The 21,188-nt window shown below is 45.3% G+C and overlaps 1 protein-coding gene across 7 annotated transcripts in view; it reads left to right on the forward strand.

The window, feature by feature from the left end:
- The window catches only part of WDR11 (WD repeat domain 11), a 113,743-nt gene that overhangs the window by 69,213 nt on the left and 23,342 nt on the right, over nt 1–21,188 (forward strand). For all 7 annotated transcript variants that reach the window (XM_069753654.1, XM_069753655.1, XM_069753657.1 and 4 more), the window contains exons 13-17: nt 10,130–10,205; nt 10,417–10,525; nt 15,771–15,895; nt 18,224–18,371; nt 20,036–20,142. In XM_069753654.1, coding sequence (XP_069609755.1) covers nt 10,130–10,205; nt 10,417–10,525; nt 15,771–15,895; nt 18,224–18,371; nt 20,036–20,142 — 565 coding nt within the window. The remainder of the gene's footprint in view (nt 1–10,129; nt 10,206–10,416; nt 10,526–15,770; nt 15,896–18,223; nt 18,372–20,035; nt 20,143–21,188) is intronic.

The raw sequence follows: 21,188 nt of genomic DNA on the forward strand, positions 1-21,188 counted from the left end.
ACTACGTGGCTTGTGCTATATACTATGTGGCCTGTGCTATAGTGCTATATACTACATGGCTGTGCTATATACTACGTGGCCTGTGCTATATACCACGTGGCCTGTGCAATATACTACGTGGCTGTGCAATATACTACGTGGCTGTGCAATATACTACGTGGCTGTGCAATATACTACGTGGCTGTGCTATATACTACGTGGCCTGTGCTATATATTACACGGCTGTGCAATATACTACGTGGCTGTGCTATATACTATGTGGACATGCATATTCTAGAATACCCGATGCGTTAGAATCTCTAGTATATAATATTTTTCATATAGAAATGTTTGCAAACATTGCATTAACACATTTGAATTACTATTTTAAGCTTAATTTCACAAAAAAACAAACTACAAGAAAACTGGTGGCACCTTCCCTTTAATCCTATTCACACTTTGTGTCAAAAGCCGAGCCGATTCCAGCCATATCTGTCATTTCATTAAAGGGTTTTCCTCATCTTGTCTTCAGGAGCGCACTGTTCTTGACTTCCTGCTTGTTGGGGGTCTATGCGCTTCTGATTGACAGCTCAGACCAGCGGCACAGTTGTACTGCTGGCCTGAACCATGCACTTTCTGATGCTGCTATATGAGACAGCTTTACTTCAGCATTGGAAGAACACAGTGGCTCTTAACCTAGCCAGATCAGGCTCTAACAGTGCGCTTCAGCTATCCAGCCAGCTTCAGATCAGCGCTTACAAGCTTTAGAGGAAAGAGCTTGTAAGCACTGCTCTCCTTGCCTAGGAGACCCCTAATGGTAGAGAATACAGAGGTGGCTGGTGAATTAGTCAGTTAACATTTAACAATAAAATTAAAAAAAAACTCTATTTTTGATCATGGTGAGGAATTTTAATAACAAGTTGTAATGACACAGAATTTAAGCTTAATTATGCCTGATGTATATTTTCCAATGCCAAGATACATACTATTGTTCATAAAAATCTGAATGTTTACTCTTGAATTGGTTATTACTAGTGATGAGCGAATACCATTATTTCTCGGGTCTCCCCGAGCATGCTCGGGTGATCTTCGAGTATTTGTTAGTGCTTGGAGATTTAGTTTTCGACCCTCAGATGCATGATTTACGGCTGCTAGACAGGCTGAATGCAATTGAGGAATGCCTGTTTGTTAGGGAATTCCCACATGTATTCAGGCTGTCCAGCAGCCGTAAATCATGCAGCTGAGGCAAAGAAAACAAAGTCTCCTAGCACTAACTAATACTCTGAGATCATCTGAGCATGCTCAGTGAGACCCGAGCAACAATTATTACTCATTATATCAGTTCCTACAGTTTATTTTGTTGCGGTACTTGGAGGACAGGGACGCAGGGTCATTGAACAATTGATGTTTGCTAATATGTTTATTATCCATTGTATAAGTCCATGTAGCTTGTTGACTTGCAAACAGTGTAGGACAAACTATGCAGATTGATTAAATACTCAATAAGAGTTAGTCTCATCCCACCTTCCCTCCTGACCTGTGGATGATGGCCTGAACCATGGGTATAAAAAGGGACCAATATCCTTATGCAGAAAGTGACTCTACAGAACAACAGCCAAGACACAATGGCTCCATCAAGAGGAATACAGATTTGACATTCTACATGATGCCAGCTTAAGTGACCATTGCACCAGCTTATGGAATACAGCTCTTCTCAAGTGACCATCACTGAAGCCATGGAGGACTTTTTGGAAGGCCAGGTTGGGATCCTATGGTCACCTGATCCCATGGAGGACATTAGGGTAAGCTACGTAAGCCGGTCACCTGGCCCTATGGAGACGTTCAGAGAAGCCAAGTTGGGACCCTTTAGTCACCTGGCCCCATGGAGACGTTTGTAGAATCCAGGTTGGGACAGTTGGGTCACCTGGCCACATACCTCGCAGTATTCGGTCATCTTCCTTAGCTTGTCGTTACCTTCTCTTTGTGGGTGCCCTCCAAAAGTGGAGTGCTACTGGTAGGGTACTTGGCCCTGAAAGCCCAGAAGTCACAGATGCTCTAATCCCGGCGAGCCAGCAAAAGGGTGAGACTCTGTAATTTGCACCATCTTGGGTATTTGCTGGGACTGTACTGTATGTTATTGTCTGTTGGGGGTTCAATACATTATTGCCATACTGTTTTACCCTCATTCTGTGTTGTCTGAGTGGAATTCTGCCCGTGGGAAAGGAGAACGGGCGCTCAGTGTGATGAACCCTGGTACATGTGGTCTTTCTTAAGATGGTCAGGCCATTGGACGAGAGCACCCACTGAACCTCGTGTCTCCACACAAGTACATTACAAAATTGCTTGCTTTCATAAGTTTTGCCGCACATATCTGGGTTGTTTTTCACGGAGAGATCCCCTAAAGATACCGTTACACTAAACGACTTACCAACGATCACGACCAGCGATACGACCTGGCCGTGATCGTTGGTAAGTCGTTGTGTGACAGCTCCCCAGCGACCACACAACGACAGCTCTCTCCAGCGACCAACGATCAGGGGAAAGACTTCGGCATCGTTGAAACTGTCTTCAACGATGCCGAAGTCCCCGGGTAACCAGGGTAAATATCGGGTTACTAAGTGCAGGGCCGCGCTTAGTAACCTGATATGTACCCTGGTTACCATTGTAAAAGTTAAAAAAAAAAAACAAAACAGCACATACTCACATTCCGATGTCTGTCACGTCCCCCGCCGTCAGCTTCCCGCACTGACTGTGTCAGCGCCGCCCGTAAAGCAGAGCACAGTGGTGACGTCACCGCTGTGCTCTGCTTTACGTCTGGCGCTGACAGTCAGTTCAGGGAAACTGACGGAGGGGGACGTGACAGACATCGGAATGTGAGTATGTACTGTTTTTTTTTTTTTTTAACTTTTACAATGGTAACCAGGGTAAATATCGGGTTACTAAGCGCGGCCCTGCACTTAGTAACCCGATGTTTACCCTGGTTACAAGCGAGGACAGCGGGTGATCAGCGACCAAAAAAAGGTCCTGATCATTCCCCAGCGACCAACGATCTCCCAGCAGGGGCCTGATCGTTGGTCGCTGTCACACATAACGAGATCGTTAGCGGGATCGTTGCTACGTCACAAAAAGCGTGACGTTGCAACGATATCGTTAACGAAATCGTTGTGTGAAGGTACCTTTAGTCACTGAACACTTACCAGCCATCCAGTCACTTTCAGTGGATGGACTGGGCAGCCTGCCAAGATTATACATACTGGAACTTCCTTACCCTTAGTTCAGTGACCAATGAGAAGCCAGCCTTAAGCAGAAACCCTTTTTCTCTGTATTCTTGTATAAAGTTGTTCTAGAGAATGGGGATGGAGCTGACGGACTACATACTGAGGGAGAGCAGACATATTGAAGTAACAGTTTAGTGATAGAAAGACTGGAGAGAATACGGAATAGTGAGAGTCAAAAGAGATCAGGCTGACAGCATGGTGACAGACGAGATGAGTTCTGCTGACAGAACAGTAAGAGAGTCCTGAGAGATGGAGCTGACATAGAGACAAAGAGGAGACATGGATTGTGCTGACAAAATAGCGAGAGACAGCGATGAAGACGGAACTCAAAGGAGAGATCAAGCTGGTTAGTATACGAACTACTGACAGGAGAGATCAAGCTGGTTAGTATACTAACTACTGATAGAGGTGAGATCAAGCTGGTTAGTATACTAACTACTGACAGAGGAGAGATCAAGCTGGTTAGTATACTAACTACTGACAGGTGAGATCAAGCTGGTTAGTATACTAACTACTGACAGAGGAGAGATCAAGCTGGTTAGTATACTAACTACTGACAGAGGAGAGATCAAGCTGTTTAGTATACTAACTACTGATAGAGGTGAGATCAAGCTGGTTAGTATACTAACTACTGACAGAGGAGAGATCAAGCTGGTTAGTATACTAACTACTGACAGAGGAGAGATCAAGCTGGTTAGTATACTAACTACTGACAGGTGAGATCAAGCTGGTTAGTATACTAACTACTGACAGAGGAGAGATCAAGCTGGTTAGTATACTAACTACTGACAGGAGAGATCTAGCTGGTTAGTATACTAACTACTGACAGAGGAGAGATCAAGCTGGTTAGTATACTAACTACTGACAGGAGAGATCAAGCTGGTTAGTATACTAACTACTGACAGGAGAGATCAAGCTGGTTAGTATACTAACTACTGACAGAGGTGAGATCAAGCTGGTTAGTATACTAACTACTGACAGGAGAGATCAAGCTGGTTAGTATACTAACTGCTGACAGAGGAGAGATCAAGCTGGTTAGTATACTAACTGCTGACAGAGGAGAGATCAAGCTGGTTAGTATACTAACTACTGACAGAGGAGAGATCAAGCTGGTTAGTATACTAACTACTGACAGAGGAGAGATCAAGCTGGTTAGTATACTAACTACTGACAGGAGAGATCAAGCTGGTTAGTTTACTAACTACTGATAGAGGTGAGATCAAGCTGGTTAGTATACTAACTACTGACAGGAGAGATCAAGCTGGTTAGTATACTAACTACTGACAGGAGAGATCAAGCTGGTTAGTATACTAACTACTGACAGGAGAGATCAAGCTGGTTAGTATACTAACTACTGACAGGAGAGATCAAGCTGGTTAGTATACTAACTACTGACAGGAGAGATCAAGCTGGTTAGTATACTAACTGCTGACAGAGGAGAGATCAAGCTGGTTAGTATACTAACTGCTGACAGAGGAGAGATCAAGCTGGTTAGTATACTAACTACTGACAGAGGAGAGATCAAGCTGGTTAGTATACTAACTACTGACAGGAGAGATCAAGCTGGTTAGTATACTAACTACTGACAGGAGAGATCAAGCTGGTTAGTTTACTAACTACTGATAGAGGTGAGATCAAGCTGGTTAGTATACTAACTACTGACAGGAGAGATCAAGCTGGTTAGTATACTAACTACTGACAGAGGAGAGATCAAGCTGGTTAGTATACTAACTACTGACAGGTGAGATCAAGCTGGTTAGTATACTAACTACTGACAGGAGAGATCTAGCTGGTTAGTATACTACTGACAGAGGAGAGATCAAGCTGGTTAGTATACTAACTACTGACAGGTGAGATCAAGCTGGTTAGTATACTAACTACTGACAGGAGAGATCAAGCTGGTTAGTATACTAACTACTGACAGAGGTGAGATCAAGCTGGTTAGTATACTAACTACTGACAGGAGAGATCAAGCTGGTTAGTATACTAACTGCTGACAGAGGAGAGATCAAGCTGGTTAGTATACTAACTACTGACAGAGGAGAGATCAAGCTGGTTAGTATACTAACTACTGACAGAGGAGAGATCAAGCTGGTTAGTATACTAACTACTGACAGGAGAGATCAAGCTGGTTAGTATACTAACTACTGACAGAGGAGAGATCAAGCTGGTTAGTATACTAACTACTGACAGGAGAGATCAAGCTGGTTAGTATACTAACTACTGACAGGAGAGATCAAGCTGGTTAGTATACTAACTACTGACAGAGGTGAGATCAAGCTGGTTAGTATACTAACTACTGACAGGAGAGATCAAGCTGGTTAGTATACTAACTGCTGACAGAGGAGAGATCAAGCTGGTTAGTATACTAACTGCTGACAGAGGAGAGATCAAGCTGGTTAGTATACTAACTACTGACAGAGGAGAGATCAAGCTGGTTAGTATACTAACTACTGACAGAGGAGAGATCAAGCTGGTTAGTATACTAACTACTGACAGGAGAGATCAAGCTGGTTAGTTTACTAACTACTGATAGAGGTGAGATCAAGCTGGTTAGTATACTAACTACTGACAGGAGAGATCAAGCTGGTTAGTATACTAACTACTGACAGGAGAGATCAAGCTGGTTAGTATACTAACTACTGACAGGAGAGATCAAGCTGGTTAGTATACTAACTACTGACAGGAGAGATCAAGCTGGTTAGTATACTAACTACTGACAGGAGAGATCAAGCTGGTTAGTATACTAACTGCTGACAGAGGAGAGATCAAGCTGGTTAGTATACTAACTGCTGACAGAGGAGAGATCAAGCTGGTTAGTATACTAACTGCTGACAGAGGAGAGATCAAGCTGGTTAGTATACTAACTACTGACAGAGGAGAGATCAAGCTGGTTAGTATACTAACTACTGACAGGAGAGATCAAGCTGGTTAGTATACTAACTACTGACAGGAGAGATCAAGCTGGTTAGTTTACTAACTACTGATAGAGGTGAGATCAAGCTGGTTAGTATACTAACTACTGACAGGAGAGATCAAGCTGGTTAGTATACTAACTACTGACAGAGGAGAGATCAAGCTGGTTAGTATACTAACTACTGACAGGTGAGATCAAGCTGGTTAGTATACTAACTACTGACAGGAGAGATCTAGCTGGTTAGTATACTACTGACAGAGGAGAGATCAAGCTGGTTAGTATACTAACTACTGACAGGTGAGATCAAGCTGGTTAGTATACTACCTACTGACAGGAGAGATCAAGCTGGTTAGTATACTAACTACTGACAGAGGTGAGATCAAGCTGGTTAGTATACTAACTACTGACAGGAGAGATCAAGCTGGTTAGTATACTAACTGCTGACAGAGGAGAGATCAAGCTGGTTAGTATACTAACTACTGACAGAGGAGAGATCAAGCTGGTTAGTATACTAACTACTGACAGAGGAGAGATCAAGCTGGTTAGTATACTAACTACTGACAGGAGAGATCAAGCTGGTTAGTATACTAACTACTGACAGGAGAGATCAAGCTGGTTAGTATACTAACTGCTGACAGAGGAGAGATCAAGCTGGTTAGTATACTAACTGCTGACAGAGGAGAGATCAAGCTGGTTAGTATACTAACTACTGACAGGAGAGATCAAGCTGGTTAGTATACTAACTGCTGACAGAGGAGAGATCAAGCTGGTTAGTATACTAACTACTGATAGAGGTGAGATCAAGCTGGTTAGTATACTAACTACTGACAGGAGAGATCAAGCTGGTTAGTATACTAACTACTGACAGGAGAGATCAAGCTGGTTAGTATACTAACTACTGACAGGAGAGATCAAGCTGGTTAGTATACTAACTACTGACAGGAGAGATCAAGCTGGTTAGTATACTAACTGCTGACAGAGGAGAGATCAAGCTGGTTAGTATACTAACTGCTGACAGAGGAGAGATCAAGCTGGTTAGTATACTAACTACTGACAGAGGAGAGATCAAGCTGGTTAGTATACTAACTACTGACAGGAGAGATCAAGCTGGTTAGTATACTAACTACTGACAGAGGAGAGATCATGCTGGTTAGTTTACTAACTACTGATAGAGGTGAGATCAAGCTGGTTAGTATACTAACTACTGACAGGAGAGATCAAGCTGGTTAGTATACTAACTACTGACAGAGGAGAGATCAAGCTGGTTAGTATACTAACTACTGACAGGTGAGATCAAGCTGGTTAGTATACTAACTACTGACAGAGGAGAGATCAAGCTGGTTAGTATACTAACTACTGACAGGTGAGATCAAGCTGGTTAGTATACTAACTACTGACAGAGGAGAGATCAAGCTGGTTAGTATACTAACTACTGACAGGAGAGATCAAGCTGGTTAGTATACTAACTACTGACAGAGGAGAGATCAAGCTGGTTAGTATACTAACTACTGACAGAGGAGAGATCAAGCTGGTTAGTATACTAACTACTGACAGGAGAGATCAAGCTGGTTAGTATACTAACTACTGACAGGAGAGATCAAGCTGGTTAGTATACTAACTACTGACAGGAGAGATCAAGCTGGTTAGTATACTAACTACTGACAGAGGAGAGATCAAGCTCGTTAGTATACTAACTACTGACAGAGGTGAGATCAAGCTGGTTAGTATACTAACTACTGACAGAGGAGAGATCAAGCTGGTTAGTATACTAACTACTGATAGGTGAGATCAAGCTGGTTAGTATACTAACTACTGACAGAGGTGAGATCAAGCTGGTTAGTATACTAACTACTGACAGGAGAGATCAAGCTGGTTAGTATACTGACAGAGGAGAGATCAAGCTGGTTAGTATACTAACTACTGACAGGAGAGATCAAGCTGGTTAGTATACTAACTACTGACAGAGGAGAGATCAAGCTGGTTAGTATACTAACTACTGACAGAGGTGAGATCAAGCTGGTTAGTATACTAACTACTGACAGAGGTGAGATCAAGCTGGTTAGTATACTAACTACTGACAGAGGAGAGATCAAGCTGGTTAGTATACTAACTACTGATAGGTGAGATCAAGCTGGTTAGTATACTAACTACTGACAGAGGAGAGATCAAGCTGGTTAGTATACTAACTACTGACAGGAGAGATCAAGCTGGTTAGTATACTAACTACTGACAGGAGAGATCAAGCTGGTTAGTATACTAACTACTGACAGAGGAGAGATCAAGCTGACAGCATTGTGACCGTGGCATAAATGGCTATGGTTATTATCCCCTGTTTGACCCAATCCAATTACTGCCCCATTTGTTTATGTATATTTTTCTTCACATTATCTGTGGCATGCAAAGGTGATCTCAAGGCTTTATCTGCTCTATGTACGATAGTTAAAAGCAAAGGTCCGTCCTTACTTCCTTTAATTCTTCGCTAGAGACCAGAGTTCACCTAACACAGTGGACAGCAAGTAGTGAGATACCTAGTGGCTTTCACTTAAGGGCACTTATAAAGGGGTAAGTGGTGGTGAGATGACCGGACTGAAGGCCAGCAATAGCAATATGCCAGACACACTTGGCACAAGCCATCTCACTTATGCACACCCTTGGGGGCCGGGAATGCTCTTCACCTGCTCCCACTAAATGGAGGGGGACTTTTGCAGAACCCTTCCCTGGTGCCAATAGCGGGGTGTCTGGTGGCTGAGCACACTGGCCACAGTTGGGTCAAACACACCAGAAAACTATACCGGTAAGGCAGAGACGAACCTAGCAAACTAAACATGGAAGGTCAGGGAGCATAAACAGGGATGTAAGAACCAGAGGGCACATTGCACCAGAACCAGAGACAAACCAAAGAAATGCTCACCAAGAACTACTGAAGTGCAAGCGAATAATCAGTGGTGAGCAAGAGGATATGGCGGGTTTAAATATCCCTCTCTTGGTTCACCTGACACTGCTGAGGTAACGCCCAATGTCCACCCTCTGCCCAGAGAGACAGAGGAAGGGTTGAGGAGGGCGGAGAGAAAGGATCCTCCCACCACATATCTGATCCATGGGAACCTGGCGTCTTGGGACCCCTGAGTAGCCTGGGACACGGGCAAGTTGGAGCCCTGCTCCGATTCCACCCCCGAAGGCGGCACCCCACCTTTCATGGCTGCCTGTCAGTAAGACATAATTTTCTTTAAATAAAGTGATTTGTGTTTGTGCCACTTAGTAAATTGCGTTTGTTGAAATGCCAGTGACCATTTAAAGCTTTCTCTATAATGCTGCAGAAAAGTGACGAGTTTCATATTCGGCAGAGCGTAAAATCCATAGACACGTTCCCCTCACAAAGACTAGTGCAGATGTTTCATTATGAATTTGCTGCACATTTAATCACAGTAAATCTAGTTTTTGATTTGGGTTATTTCAGAAAGTACAAGCTGCCATTGGAGGATTGTTTCTTCTGTATTCACTTATTAAAATCGGAAAGATATGATATGAACAGCGACCGCATGGACCACAGAACAATAGTTGTGACAAATTATAAGAGTATTTTAAGCATGCTCTATGTCCTGTGCAGAGGACCTTGTGCAGGGATGTGGAGGAGGTGAGCTGTAGCCTCTACACCTCTTGTCAATGGTGTGATCCTGGAGGTTTCTACAGAACAGGAAGCATCAGCCTTACATTTGGGTCGACGGTGAAAACTGCAAGATTTCAGGATATTTTTTAAAATGTTGAAAGTGACTTGGGAAATTAACAAAAAGCATGAGAGAAAAAACAATTCAGGACAGTCACAGGAATAGGTTGTGTGTTAGATCTGGTGGACCTTCAGCTGACGTGAGCCGCCTTTATGTGGGATGAAAGTCATTATAAAGCGGACATGTTCCTCTGTATGTCATATGAACGATTTTTTTTTCTTTAATTTCAGGTAAAAGTATGGTTTTCAGAGGTGAGAGGGGCAACGATGAGCCACCCATGGAAATGATTAAAGTGTCTCATCTGAAGTAAGTGCTCCTGTATTGCCGTACATTATCAGAAATGTTATGTTATAGGTGGCAGTGATCTTTGCTTCTCCTGAGTCATTTCTGTGTGTGACAGGTGTCTGCTTTTTCTGCTCGAGATACAGATTTACTATAGCTGCAGTGCTGATGTCTCTGCTCCTACATCATGAAGAGAAGATGATGCAGATCTGACATCTGTCCTTGTGTATTCCAGGCAGTACCTGGTTGTGGTGTTTAAAGACAAGCCAATGGAATTATGGGATATCAGGACGTGCACCTTGCTGCGGGAAATGTCCAAGGTCTTCCCAACTGTGACAGCCTTGGTAGGTTCTGATCTTCCTTGATGGACGGGTGATTCATTGCAGTTAAGGCAGGAGAACATGCTAAGAGATCTCGTAAAAGCCATTTTCTCCTACTCCTCATTGGGGGACATAGGACCATGGGTGTTATGCTGCTGCCACTAGGAGGACACCAAGTAATACAGAAAGAATAGCTCCTCCCCTGCAGTATACACCCTCCTGCTGGTTCCAGAGTGAACCAGTTCTTGATTAATGACTGTAGGAGGCACTTGTGTCTGCTTTCAGACCCCACCGTTTTTATTTTTATTCTATTTTTCCCTTAATGGAGTGAATGGGGACGACGGATCCTTTCTAGGTGCCGATCTCCCACGAACCATCAACAGGCGAGAACGCGGAGCGTCCCTCCCCGTACCCTTTCCTGCACCGTTGGATGCCAGCCCTGAGCTCACCTCACGGGCAACGGTTCCTTCGCGTTCCGATCTCCCCCCTCTATAGCAGGCAACCACATGGAGTAGCCCTCCATTTACCTCTCCTGAAGCCAGGTGCATAGCCAGACATGATGTTTATGGCATCCGTGCAGCCCCCCACTGCATCACCACTGTTATAGCGGATGATGGAAGGCGGCAGAAGCTCTCGACCCCCTCCCTGACTATGGCGACGGTGGATTGAGCACCGGCTTACGGCATCTACCGTGAGTACACCTGAGGGGCTGGGGGGTCCTGCTCCCTGGGATAAGGGAGGTCCACATATACCTTAAAGCCCGGGTGCGTGGGTCATGTCGGTCCGCACAAATAACGGCTGTGGTGCTGCAGGCCGCAACCGCAAGCTTAAAATTTAGCCCACGGCTTTTCTCTCGTTCAGGCCGGAACGTTGGCTCCGCCCAACGGCGGTTACCGCCGCTCACTCTCTGGCGCTTCTCGTTCTGCGAGAAGCGCCTTCTGTTCCTGATCTCGGCGGCCATCTTTGGACACCCACAGGGCTGATGCTGCAGCGCTGCTCCAGCGTTTTCAATCACAGCTTCAGGGATTAGTGATTTCTGTGGACACATTGCGAACCTCCCCCGGGGACTCAAGACACAGGACCTGGGTAAGCTGCAGAAACATAGCTTAAAGGGACACTGTCACCTGAATTTGGAGGGAACAATCTTCAGCCATAGAGGCGGGGTTTTCGGGTGTTTGATCCACCCTTTCCTTACCCGCTGGCTGCATGCTGGCTGCAATATCGGATTGAAGTTCATTCTCTGTCATCCGTAGTACATGCCTGCACAAGGTTTTTATTCAAACCTGTTCATTGTTCCAAAGAAGGACAGTACAATACGGCCCATACTGGACCTAAAACTGCTGAACAAGTTCGTCAGGGTATGACTTTTCCGAATGGAATCGCTTCGTTCTGTCATCGCCTCCATGGAAAAAAGCGAGTTCCTGGCGTCTATAGACATCCAGGACGCGTACCTCCACATTCCATTTTTCCCTTCTCTCCAGAGGTTCCTTCCCTTCGCAGTTCAGGAACAACACTTCCAATTCGTTGCTTTGTCTTTCGGCCTCGCCACCGCTCCCTCGGTATTTACCAAGGTCATGGCGGCCGCCGTGGCCATCCTTCACACCCGAGGCGTGGTGGTGCTACCTTATCTAGATGATATCTTCATCCAAGGGCCCTCTTTCCGCGCCTGCAAGGAGGCCGTGAACATCACAATAGATTCTCTTTCTCACCTGGGTTGGAAGATAAACTTCAAAAAATCTTCCCCAGTAGCGGCTCAGCGAGTTTTCTTTTCTAGGAATGATACTGGACTCGTCCCAGGGGTTGGTGCTTCTTCCCCCGTAAAAGATCTCAGTCTTACAATGGGAGGCTCAAAAGCTCTCTCAACCTCGCACTCACTCTCTGCGCTTCGGTATGAGAGTCCTCGGCAGGATGGTAACAGCCTTGGAGGGGGTTCCATTTGCCCAATTACACCTCCGTCCCTTACAGCATGCACTCCTGTCTGTTTGGGACAGGAACCCGTTCTCCATCGACCGTCGGTTCTTGCTTCCCCAGCGAGTCAGACAGTATATCAGGTGGTGGACATTAAAGTCCTCCCTGAATCAAGGGAAGTCTTTTCTTCCAGTACATTGGCTAGTTGTGACAACAGATGCCAGTCTTCTAGGCTGGTGAGCGGTGTTCTTACATCACACTGGTCAGGGCCGCTGGTCACTTCAGGAATCACGCCTTCCGATCAACTTCTTAGAAATTCGGGCAATCAGGTTAGCTCTTCTCCAATGCCATCCCTTCCTGGCGGGTCGTCCCATCAGGATTCAGTCCGACAATGCCACGGCAGTGGCATACATCAACCGACAAGGGGGAACCCGCAGCATGGTAGCCATGAATGAGGTAGGCTACATTCTCCGTTGGGCCGAGGAAAACCGATCAATGATTTCTGCGGTTCACATCCTGGAAGTAGACAATTGGGAGGAAGATTTCCTCAGTCGACAAGGCCTTGACTCCGGGGAGTGGTCTCTCCATCCGTAGATCTTCCACCAGATCTGCTGTCGTTGGGGAACTCCGGACGTGGATCTGATGGCCTCTCGGCTAAATTCCAAGGTTCCCGACTTAATAACTCGGTCCCACGATCCAGCAGCCATCGGGGTAGATGCACTTGCACTCCCGTGGCATCATTTTCGGCTTCCGTACATATTTCCCCCACTTCCCTTACTGCCGAGAGTCATCAAGAAGATCAGAGCGGAGGGAATACCGGTAATCCTTATTGCACCAGATTGGCCGCGCCGGGCGTGGTACGCGGAACTAGTTTAACTAGTCGCCGATGCTCCCTGGCGATTACCAAATCGCGCAGACCTGCTATCACAGGGCCCCATTTACCACCAGAACTCCGAGGTCCTGTGTTTGACGGCATGGCCGTTGAGTCCTGGGTTCTAACCCAGGCAGGTTTCTCTCCGGAAGTCATCTCTACCATCATCAGCGCTGGAAAGCCTACGTCTATGCGCATTTATCATCGCACTTGGAAAACCTGCTTTTCCTAGTGTAATTTTCCATTCCTTCCATCCTCGAATTTTTACAAACGGGTTTGGACTTAGGTCTCTCCCTTAGTTCTCTCAAGGGGCAGATTTCAGCCCTGTCCGTTCTGTTCCAACGCAGGATTGCCAACAGATTACAAGTGAAGACGTTCATTCAGGGAGTCTCCCATAGGGTGCCTCCCTATAAGATGCCGTTGGAACCATGATACCTTAATCTGGTCCTTGGAGTCTTGCAAGAAGCTCCTTTCGAACCTCTACAGAAGGTTTCCCTGTCCTTCCTTTCATGGAAGGTTGCCTTCATGGTTGCTGTCACATCCATTAGACCAGTCTCAGTGCTGGCGGCTTTGTCTTGTCAAGTTCCGTTCCTGAATTTTCATCAGGATAAGGTGGTTTTGAGAACATCCCCGTCCTTTTTGCCAAAAGTTGTCTCATCCTTTCATCTCAATCAGGAGATTGTCTTACCGTCTCTCTGTCTGGCACCAGTACATCGCATCGAGAAGGCCCTCCACACACTTGATTTAGTGAGAGCTCTCAAGAGATACGTCTCGCGGACGGCGTCCTTCCACAGGTCGGATGCCATGTTTGTGCTCCCGGAAGAGCCAAGGAAGGGGTTTCCCGCTTCCAAGGCGACAATAGCCAAATGGATTCGTTCAGCTATTCAGGAGTCCTACCGAGTCAGATGTCATCCTGTCCCAGCAGGGATTAAGGCTCATTCCACTCGATCAGTGGGTGTGTCTTGCGCCATCCGGCACCAAGCTTTGGCTGCACAAGTTTTCAGAGCTGCGACCTGGTCCAGTCTGCATTCTCAGGCCTCGGCAGATGCGACCGTCGGCAGATGAATTTTGCAGGCGGCTGTGCCGCATCTGTAACCTGTGGGTACAAGGAGCAATTACAGATGATTGTTCCCCACCCAGGGACTGCTTTAGGACGTCCCATGGTCCTGTGTCCTCTAATGAGGCGTAGGAGAAACAGGGATTTTTGTGTACTCACTGTAAAATCTTTTTCTCCGAGCCAATCATTGGGGGACACAGCACCCACCCTGTTAGCCTAACGGCTTTGGTTTTCTGTGTTGGCTTGGTTTTGACATAGTTCATCCTGGTTAAATGTTAAGCTCCTACTGCTTTGTTACCGAACTGGTTCACTTGGAGCCAGCAAGAGGGTGTATACTGCAGGGGAGGAGCTATTCTTTCTCTATTACTTAGGGTCCTCCTAGTGGCAGCAGCATAACACCCATGGTCCTGTGTCCCCAATGATTGGCTTGGAGGAAAGGATTTTACGGTGAGTACACAAAAATCCCTGTATTTAGAGCACGACCTATTCCGCTTGCTGACGTCTTGTAATTATCACGGAGGTTCTACAACAAGTTGATAATATATTCGTCACCCGCAATGCAGATACATATATACATATATATATATATATATATATATATATATATATATATATATATATAATATGTATGTATGTATGTGTATGTATATATATATATATATATATATATATATATATATATATATATATATATATATACACACACACAGTCAGATACATTTACAGCACGCTGATCTGCAGGATCACGTGAAATGATCACTTACAATATCTTCATTCGTAAGGAATTATTAAAGGGGTGTGCCATGTTTTTTTGTTCATGAGCGACCAGTTGGGCCATCGGCATAGTCGCACTGCTGGCCCGAATTGTGCAGGTTTGTCTTTGCAGCATCAATGGAGCCTAAGGGGCTAAAGATGGACAGATCTAGTGTCAGTGCAGTTCTTACAAATATCTGCTCCTTGCCTAGGAGACTACTCGCCGGTCATGGACTACAGAGGTGGCCGGTGACCCTGGCAAGTAGCAACAGCAACACACTGTACAATTAAATATCAGTCCATTCTCATGAACAGAAAGGCTTTTAAATTAGATGTTTTGTTTTTTACAAGCACTTTGCAATTTTACCCTTTTTAGCAAGATGAGACAACCCCTTTAATCGCAAATGTCAACATTAGAGGTTGGCGAACCTGAAGAGTAAAGTTCGGCATCTGTACCGAACACCTACCTACTGTTCGAGCACGGACACCGAACATGGACTTCACCAGGAAGTCCGTGTTACTGTTCGGGTCCGGCTGCACGAACACTGGGTGTTTGTCGCACTGTCATGTGCATGAAAGCGCTGCTTCTGATCAGCAGTGAAATCATCCCCGTCGGTCGAATATTTGATTTCTGCTTTACTCGGCATTATAACTGCAGCTTCCACGTCTCTGTCTCTCAGGAGTGGTCTCCTTCTCACAATCTGAAGAGCCTTCGTAAGAAACAGATGGCCGCTCGCGAGGCGATGGCACGTCAGACGGTCTCTTCAGACAGTGATCTGAGCAATGTTGAGTCCTCGGTCATCAGGTGAGACATCTGCCAGCTCCTGAGCACTGTACTAATAGTTCAACGACTCCTCACCATATTCTGTATGTCACAGTTCAGACATGGAAGAGGAAAACTGTTTTAGAAATTGCAAAGAATGGGCAAAGTGTGTAACTCCAGCTGGCTGCTAATAATGAGGCCTGTTTTATAGCATAAGATACTGCCAAGAATATAACATAATGTTATGATGTGAACAAGACAAATCAGCAGAATGGAGCTCTGCTAGCCTCAGCAGAAGGCTGTATACTGTATGCTTGGAGGTGCTCAAATGGAGTCTGTCCCTCTGAAAAATCACCCTACACTACTGTGTCTGGAAACTGATGAGACACAGATTCCAATGATATAATTGTTATTTCTAAACTCTTCCTCCTGCACAGTAATCCTGCAAATGTCTGTGCTCAGTATTCAGTTAGGAGTCCTGCCGACTGTCAGAGTTTAGGAGTCCTGGGGATGCATTACAATGAAGAGCTAAAAATTGTGGGAATCTGTCTCTTTTCAGATATCTGGGTAAAAAATGAAAAGCACAATAGGGTCATGTTCAATACTAATGTGCTCACCAGCCGCTGCATCATCCATGAGCGTGTGTGACATATACTGTATAACCATAGGATGTGGGGTTCATCATAAGGATTCAAAACCAGAACTTGAATATTAGTTTATTGTCAACGCGTTTCATAGTCTCACTGACACTTTCCTCGGAACAAACCATATGTAAGGTGGCAAAGTAACGTGTGTGCCTGTCCTGAGGAAGGAGACGGTGTCACTTTGAAATGCATTAACAAGAAACCATTGTAAGTCCTGGTTTCGGATCAATGGAATCATCAGCGCAGATGAAACCCACATCCCATTGATATATTGTATCTTTTCAGATATCCACACATTCTAGTAGTCGAGGGTAGTTTTTCTTGGTGACAGATTTCCCTTAAAAAGGACTTGTCACTTACCATAAACTTGTGATTTTTCACCTGGTGCCGCTGTTCTCCTAAATCTTGCATTGTTGTTTTTCTCTTGTTCCTGCGCCCCTCCGCTCCTGAGCTATGGCCCTCTCCTTCCTTAGTGAAGAGGGTGTGATCATCAAGAAGACTCCCATAGAGATGAGCTCCGGACCAAGCCCATTTGGCTAAAAAGACCAGATTTCCATACAGGAAAGAGGTGGGAATATTTTAGGAGGGGAGAGGCAGAGGGATGAAAGAAAAATGACTCCGAATTTAGGAGAACAGCGGCATTTACACCAAGTAAAACAGTACATATTTATGGCAAGTGTCAGGTCCTCTTTATCTATTAAAATACCGGATCATGGAAAAGTCACGTAACAATAAGATCTGTCGTGAATTAGTCTTGTAAGTATAACCGCTTGAACCATTGTATTCCTATCGTTAGTTTCCTGTTAGAATCCCATTATCCAGAGATGACGGCAATGTGTTAGTTATGATAGATGTCGTCTTACCATGTCAGCATCATAAATTAAGTGATCAATGTGATCCAACTTCTGTAGACCCCAGGGATCAGCTGTAACGGGAAGGGTATGGGCGACTATACATGAAGTAATACATGGCGTCAACTGAATGGACGTCCATATAATACAGAAGTGGAAGGGGTCTACCAGGGTGGGCACGCTTGTACTAAGTCCTGCATCACTCTGTGTATCTGCATAGACGCCATGCCTCATACCTGCTGTTACAGTATATTGCTTTCTTGTCCAGGTGGGTGGTTTGGCAGAAGAAAGATCCAGAATTCTATAGAAATAAAAGAACATTAGTCTGAAGCACTGATCACAGGAGCTGCTGGTTTGAGGCTTCTTAGGCTACTTTCACACTAGCGTCGGAATCTCCCCGTCGCAATGCGTCGGGGAGAGATTCCGACGCTAGCGTTTAACGCATTGCACAACGGAGGCAGCGGATGCATTTCTCCGGCGCATCCGCTGCCCCATTATAAGTTGCGGGGAGGTGGGGGCGGAGTTCCGGCCGCGCATGCGCGGTCGGAAAAAGCGGTCTGTCAGCAAAAAACGTTACATGTAGCGTTTTTTGCTCCCGACGGTCCGCCAAAGCACGATGCATCCGTCGCAATGCGTCGTCAATACAAGTCTATGGGGAAAAAACGCATCCTGCAATCACTTTTGCAGGATGCGTTTTTTCTGCAAAACGACGCATTGCGGCGGATTGCAGTTAACGCTAGTGTGAAAGTAGCCTTACATATCTTCCTTTGTGGCCACTGGCTGTGTATTAATGCCGCACTAATGAGGCAATTAGAAGGAAGAGTGGTAAAGAGAATTCCTAAGTATCCGGTGCCAGCCGTTACCTGCCGTATTAGTCTGTTACAGGAGGCGGAGAGCAAGTCGGAGCTGAGCCAGAATATCTCTGCGCGGGAACACTTTGTGTTTGCAGACACAGATGGGCAAGTTTATCACCTGACTGTGGAAGGGAACAGTGTGAAAGACAGCGCCAGGATCCCCCCAGATGTGAGTTCATCTCTTTGCTTTTGTGCCAAGGACAGGTCTGCCCTGCGGGCGTGCGAAGTGCGAAGTGTCAGCCCGCTGCACAAGAAATTAACACTGTGGGTTTTTTTTGTTCAATTTATTATATGACTGGTGACCTTGACTTGCCAAACAGCAGCAGCGCATCACCGGTTTCTCTACAGCAGTCATCATTTTGGAAATGTACTGGATTTTATCATGTATATGTCAGAGTTTGTGCTGTAAATTACCAATACAATTGCAAAAAAAAAAAAACCTTTAATGGCACAGGATTTGTATAAAGATGTAATGCGAACTTACACTAAAGTTTACATCAAAATGTCAACAGCATGAAACTAGAGAAATATCCAGCACCTTAGACGGTAAAAAACTCAGAGGTCAGACTTTACTGATCATACTGTTAAAATGTTATTACTTCCCCCCCAAAAAAAAACAATGGATAGGTAATGATTTGCTGATCATTGGGGTCCAACCATTGAGACCCCCTGCAATTACAAATCTGGCCTCTGAGAACAGGTGTCTTTATTCCCGTACGTAAGGGGAATCTGTTAGTAGGATTAGCCCTCCTAAGCTGTCTATATAGACGTGTAGGATGCTGAATAAAATTATATCTTTAATATCTGGGACCCAATATTTTATGTGATCCAATATTTTATTCCAGAGAAATATGTATTTTTCTAAATATGTAAACAAGCTGTTAAAATCTATGGACCAGATACAGATCTCCCTGAGGATCGGCCACCAGAGCTTATTTTATAGCAAAGGGGTAGGAGTTGTCAATGTGAGACATGTAATGACTGACAGTCTGCTCTCCTGATCTACATGTCTCACACCGGTAATGCTGCTTTCATGTAAAACAAGCCCTGGAGGAAGATTCTCGGGGAGATCTGTGTCCTGACCAAACTGCTTATTTACGTATTAGAAAAAAATGTGATAAGATTTCAGATATCAAGGTATTTTTTTATTCAACTTTCTATGACCTACATGTCCATATAGATGGCTTAGGAAGGTTAATCCTACTGATAGGTGCCCTTAGTGGAGTGGAGGTCCACGAGTTTGGGCTCCTCTACATTTAATGTCAGTGGGACAGTCAGAGAAAGCGAGTACTGTCATGTCTTTTCCTTGGAAGTCCCATAGATGATGATTGGAGCAGAAGTGGAGTATGCGCACCTCTACTCCGTGTAGGACGGGCCTGCAGAACGCAAACCTCTGTTCTCGAAATCACTGTGCAGCAATCGGACCCCCAGCAGTCACCAAGTTATCCCATCTCCAGTACATAGGGATTGACATGTATCTTTTCAGAATGACCCTTTAAAGCATATCCATAACATCAGAAGTTACCACCCAAGATTCTAAAAATGTAGAGGAGAGAATCTTATATTTGTCACAGAATTATTGAGTTTATGAGGGATTTAAAGGGTTTCTGACCTTCTAAAAACAATCCACTAGATCCTTGTGCCTAAATCCTCACCAGGTGATGCCACCATAGCTCGGAAGTACTTACTTTCCATTTACAGAGCTCTCTTTGTAGTTCATAGATAGCTGAACACTTCCATATATTTCTATCCTGTTGTGTTGTTGTTTTTTCTTTTAGGTAATTGCTTTAATGTTTTTTTTCTGCTTTATAACCTTGTTCTTGCCGTGGACAGGGCAGTATGGGAAGTATCTCCTGCATTGCCTGGAAGGGAGACACCTTGGTCCTGGGGGATGTGGATGGAAACTTAAACTTCTGGGACCTAAAAGCCCGGGTCTCAAGGTGAGGAACAGTCATTTCATGGCGGTCAGGTCAGTTCTTGAATTCTCGTGCTCTTCGCTGTTCACATCAAACTATTTGTACATTATTAGTATAATGTCATATTTTGTGGTTTTTAGAAAATGTTCACTTTTCATTTTAAATATCGAGAGAAATTCTGATTGACAATTAAAAATATTTTACATATAATTTGGATTCCAGAACCAGTTATATATTACTTTTTTTTGGTACTGAAGTTGATCAGTTTGGATATGCTGGGCTTTACAAGCCAAAAGGAGCTGCACTGTCCCCCCAATCTCCTGGATTTAAGTATCCCAATTATTTTTTATTTTTTCCAAATTAGTTCCGCTTTGTAGTAATAATCTAATACTTACCATATTTTTCGGACTACAAGACGCACTTTTTCCCCCCCAAAAAAGGGGGGAAAATTGGGGGTGCGTCTAATAGTCGCAATGCAGGCTTACCATGGCGGCAGAGGTGCGGGGATGAGGAGGTGCAGTAAGCGGGGTCCCTTTCTCCGGTGAGGTGATGCAGCAGCCCGGTAAGCAGCTGAGCCGGGTGAATCCTGTTGTTGTTATTGGTGGGGGCGGCCATCTTCCTGAAGCCGCGCGTGCGCAGATGAAGCGCTCTGCTTCCCGGGGCTTCAGGAAAATGGCCGCCGCGATCTCCATCTGCACACGCGCGGCCTCCCGCGGCCATTTTCCTGAAGCCCCGGGAAGCAGAGCGCTTCATCTGCGCACGCGCGGCTTCAGGAAGATGGCCGCCCCCACCGATAACAACAGGATTCACCCGGCTTTGCTGCTTACCGGGCTGCTGCATCACCTCACCGGGAAAAGGGACCCCTCTCACGCCATACCTCTCACTGCGCCTCCTCATCCCAGCACCTCCTCATCCCAGCACCTCCTCATACCAGCACCTCTGCCGGTAATCACTGCTGCAACCCTCCCATGGACACCAGGCCGTGGCATCGCCCACCTAAGCAGGAAGGAACCCTGCTCAGGTGCACGCCACACCGCATCACCCCACCTCTGCCGACACCATGCCTCCTG

The sequence above is a fragment of the Ranitomeya imitator genome, chromosome 2 (genome assembly GCF_032444005.1).
Source record: "Ranitomeya imitator isolate aRanImi1 chromosome 2, aRanImi1.pri, whole genome shotgun sequence".
Lineage (NCBI taxonomy): Eukaryota > Metazoa > Chordata > Amphibia > Anura > Dendrobatidae > Ranitomeya > Ranitomeya imitator.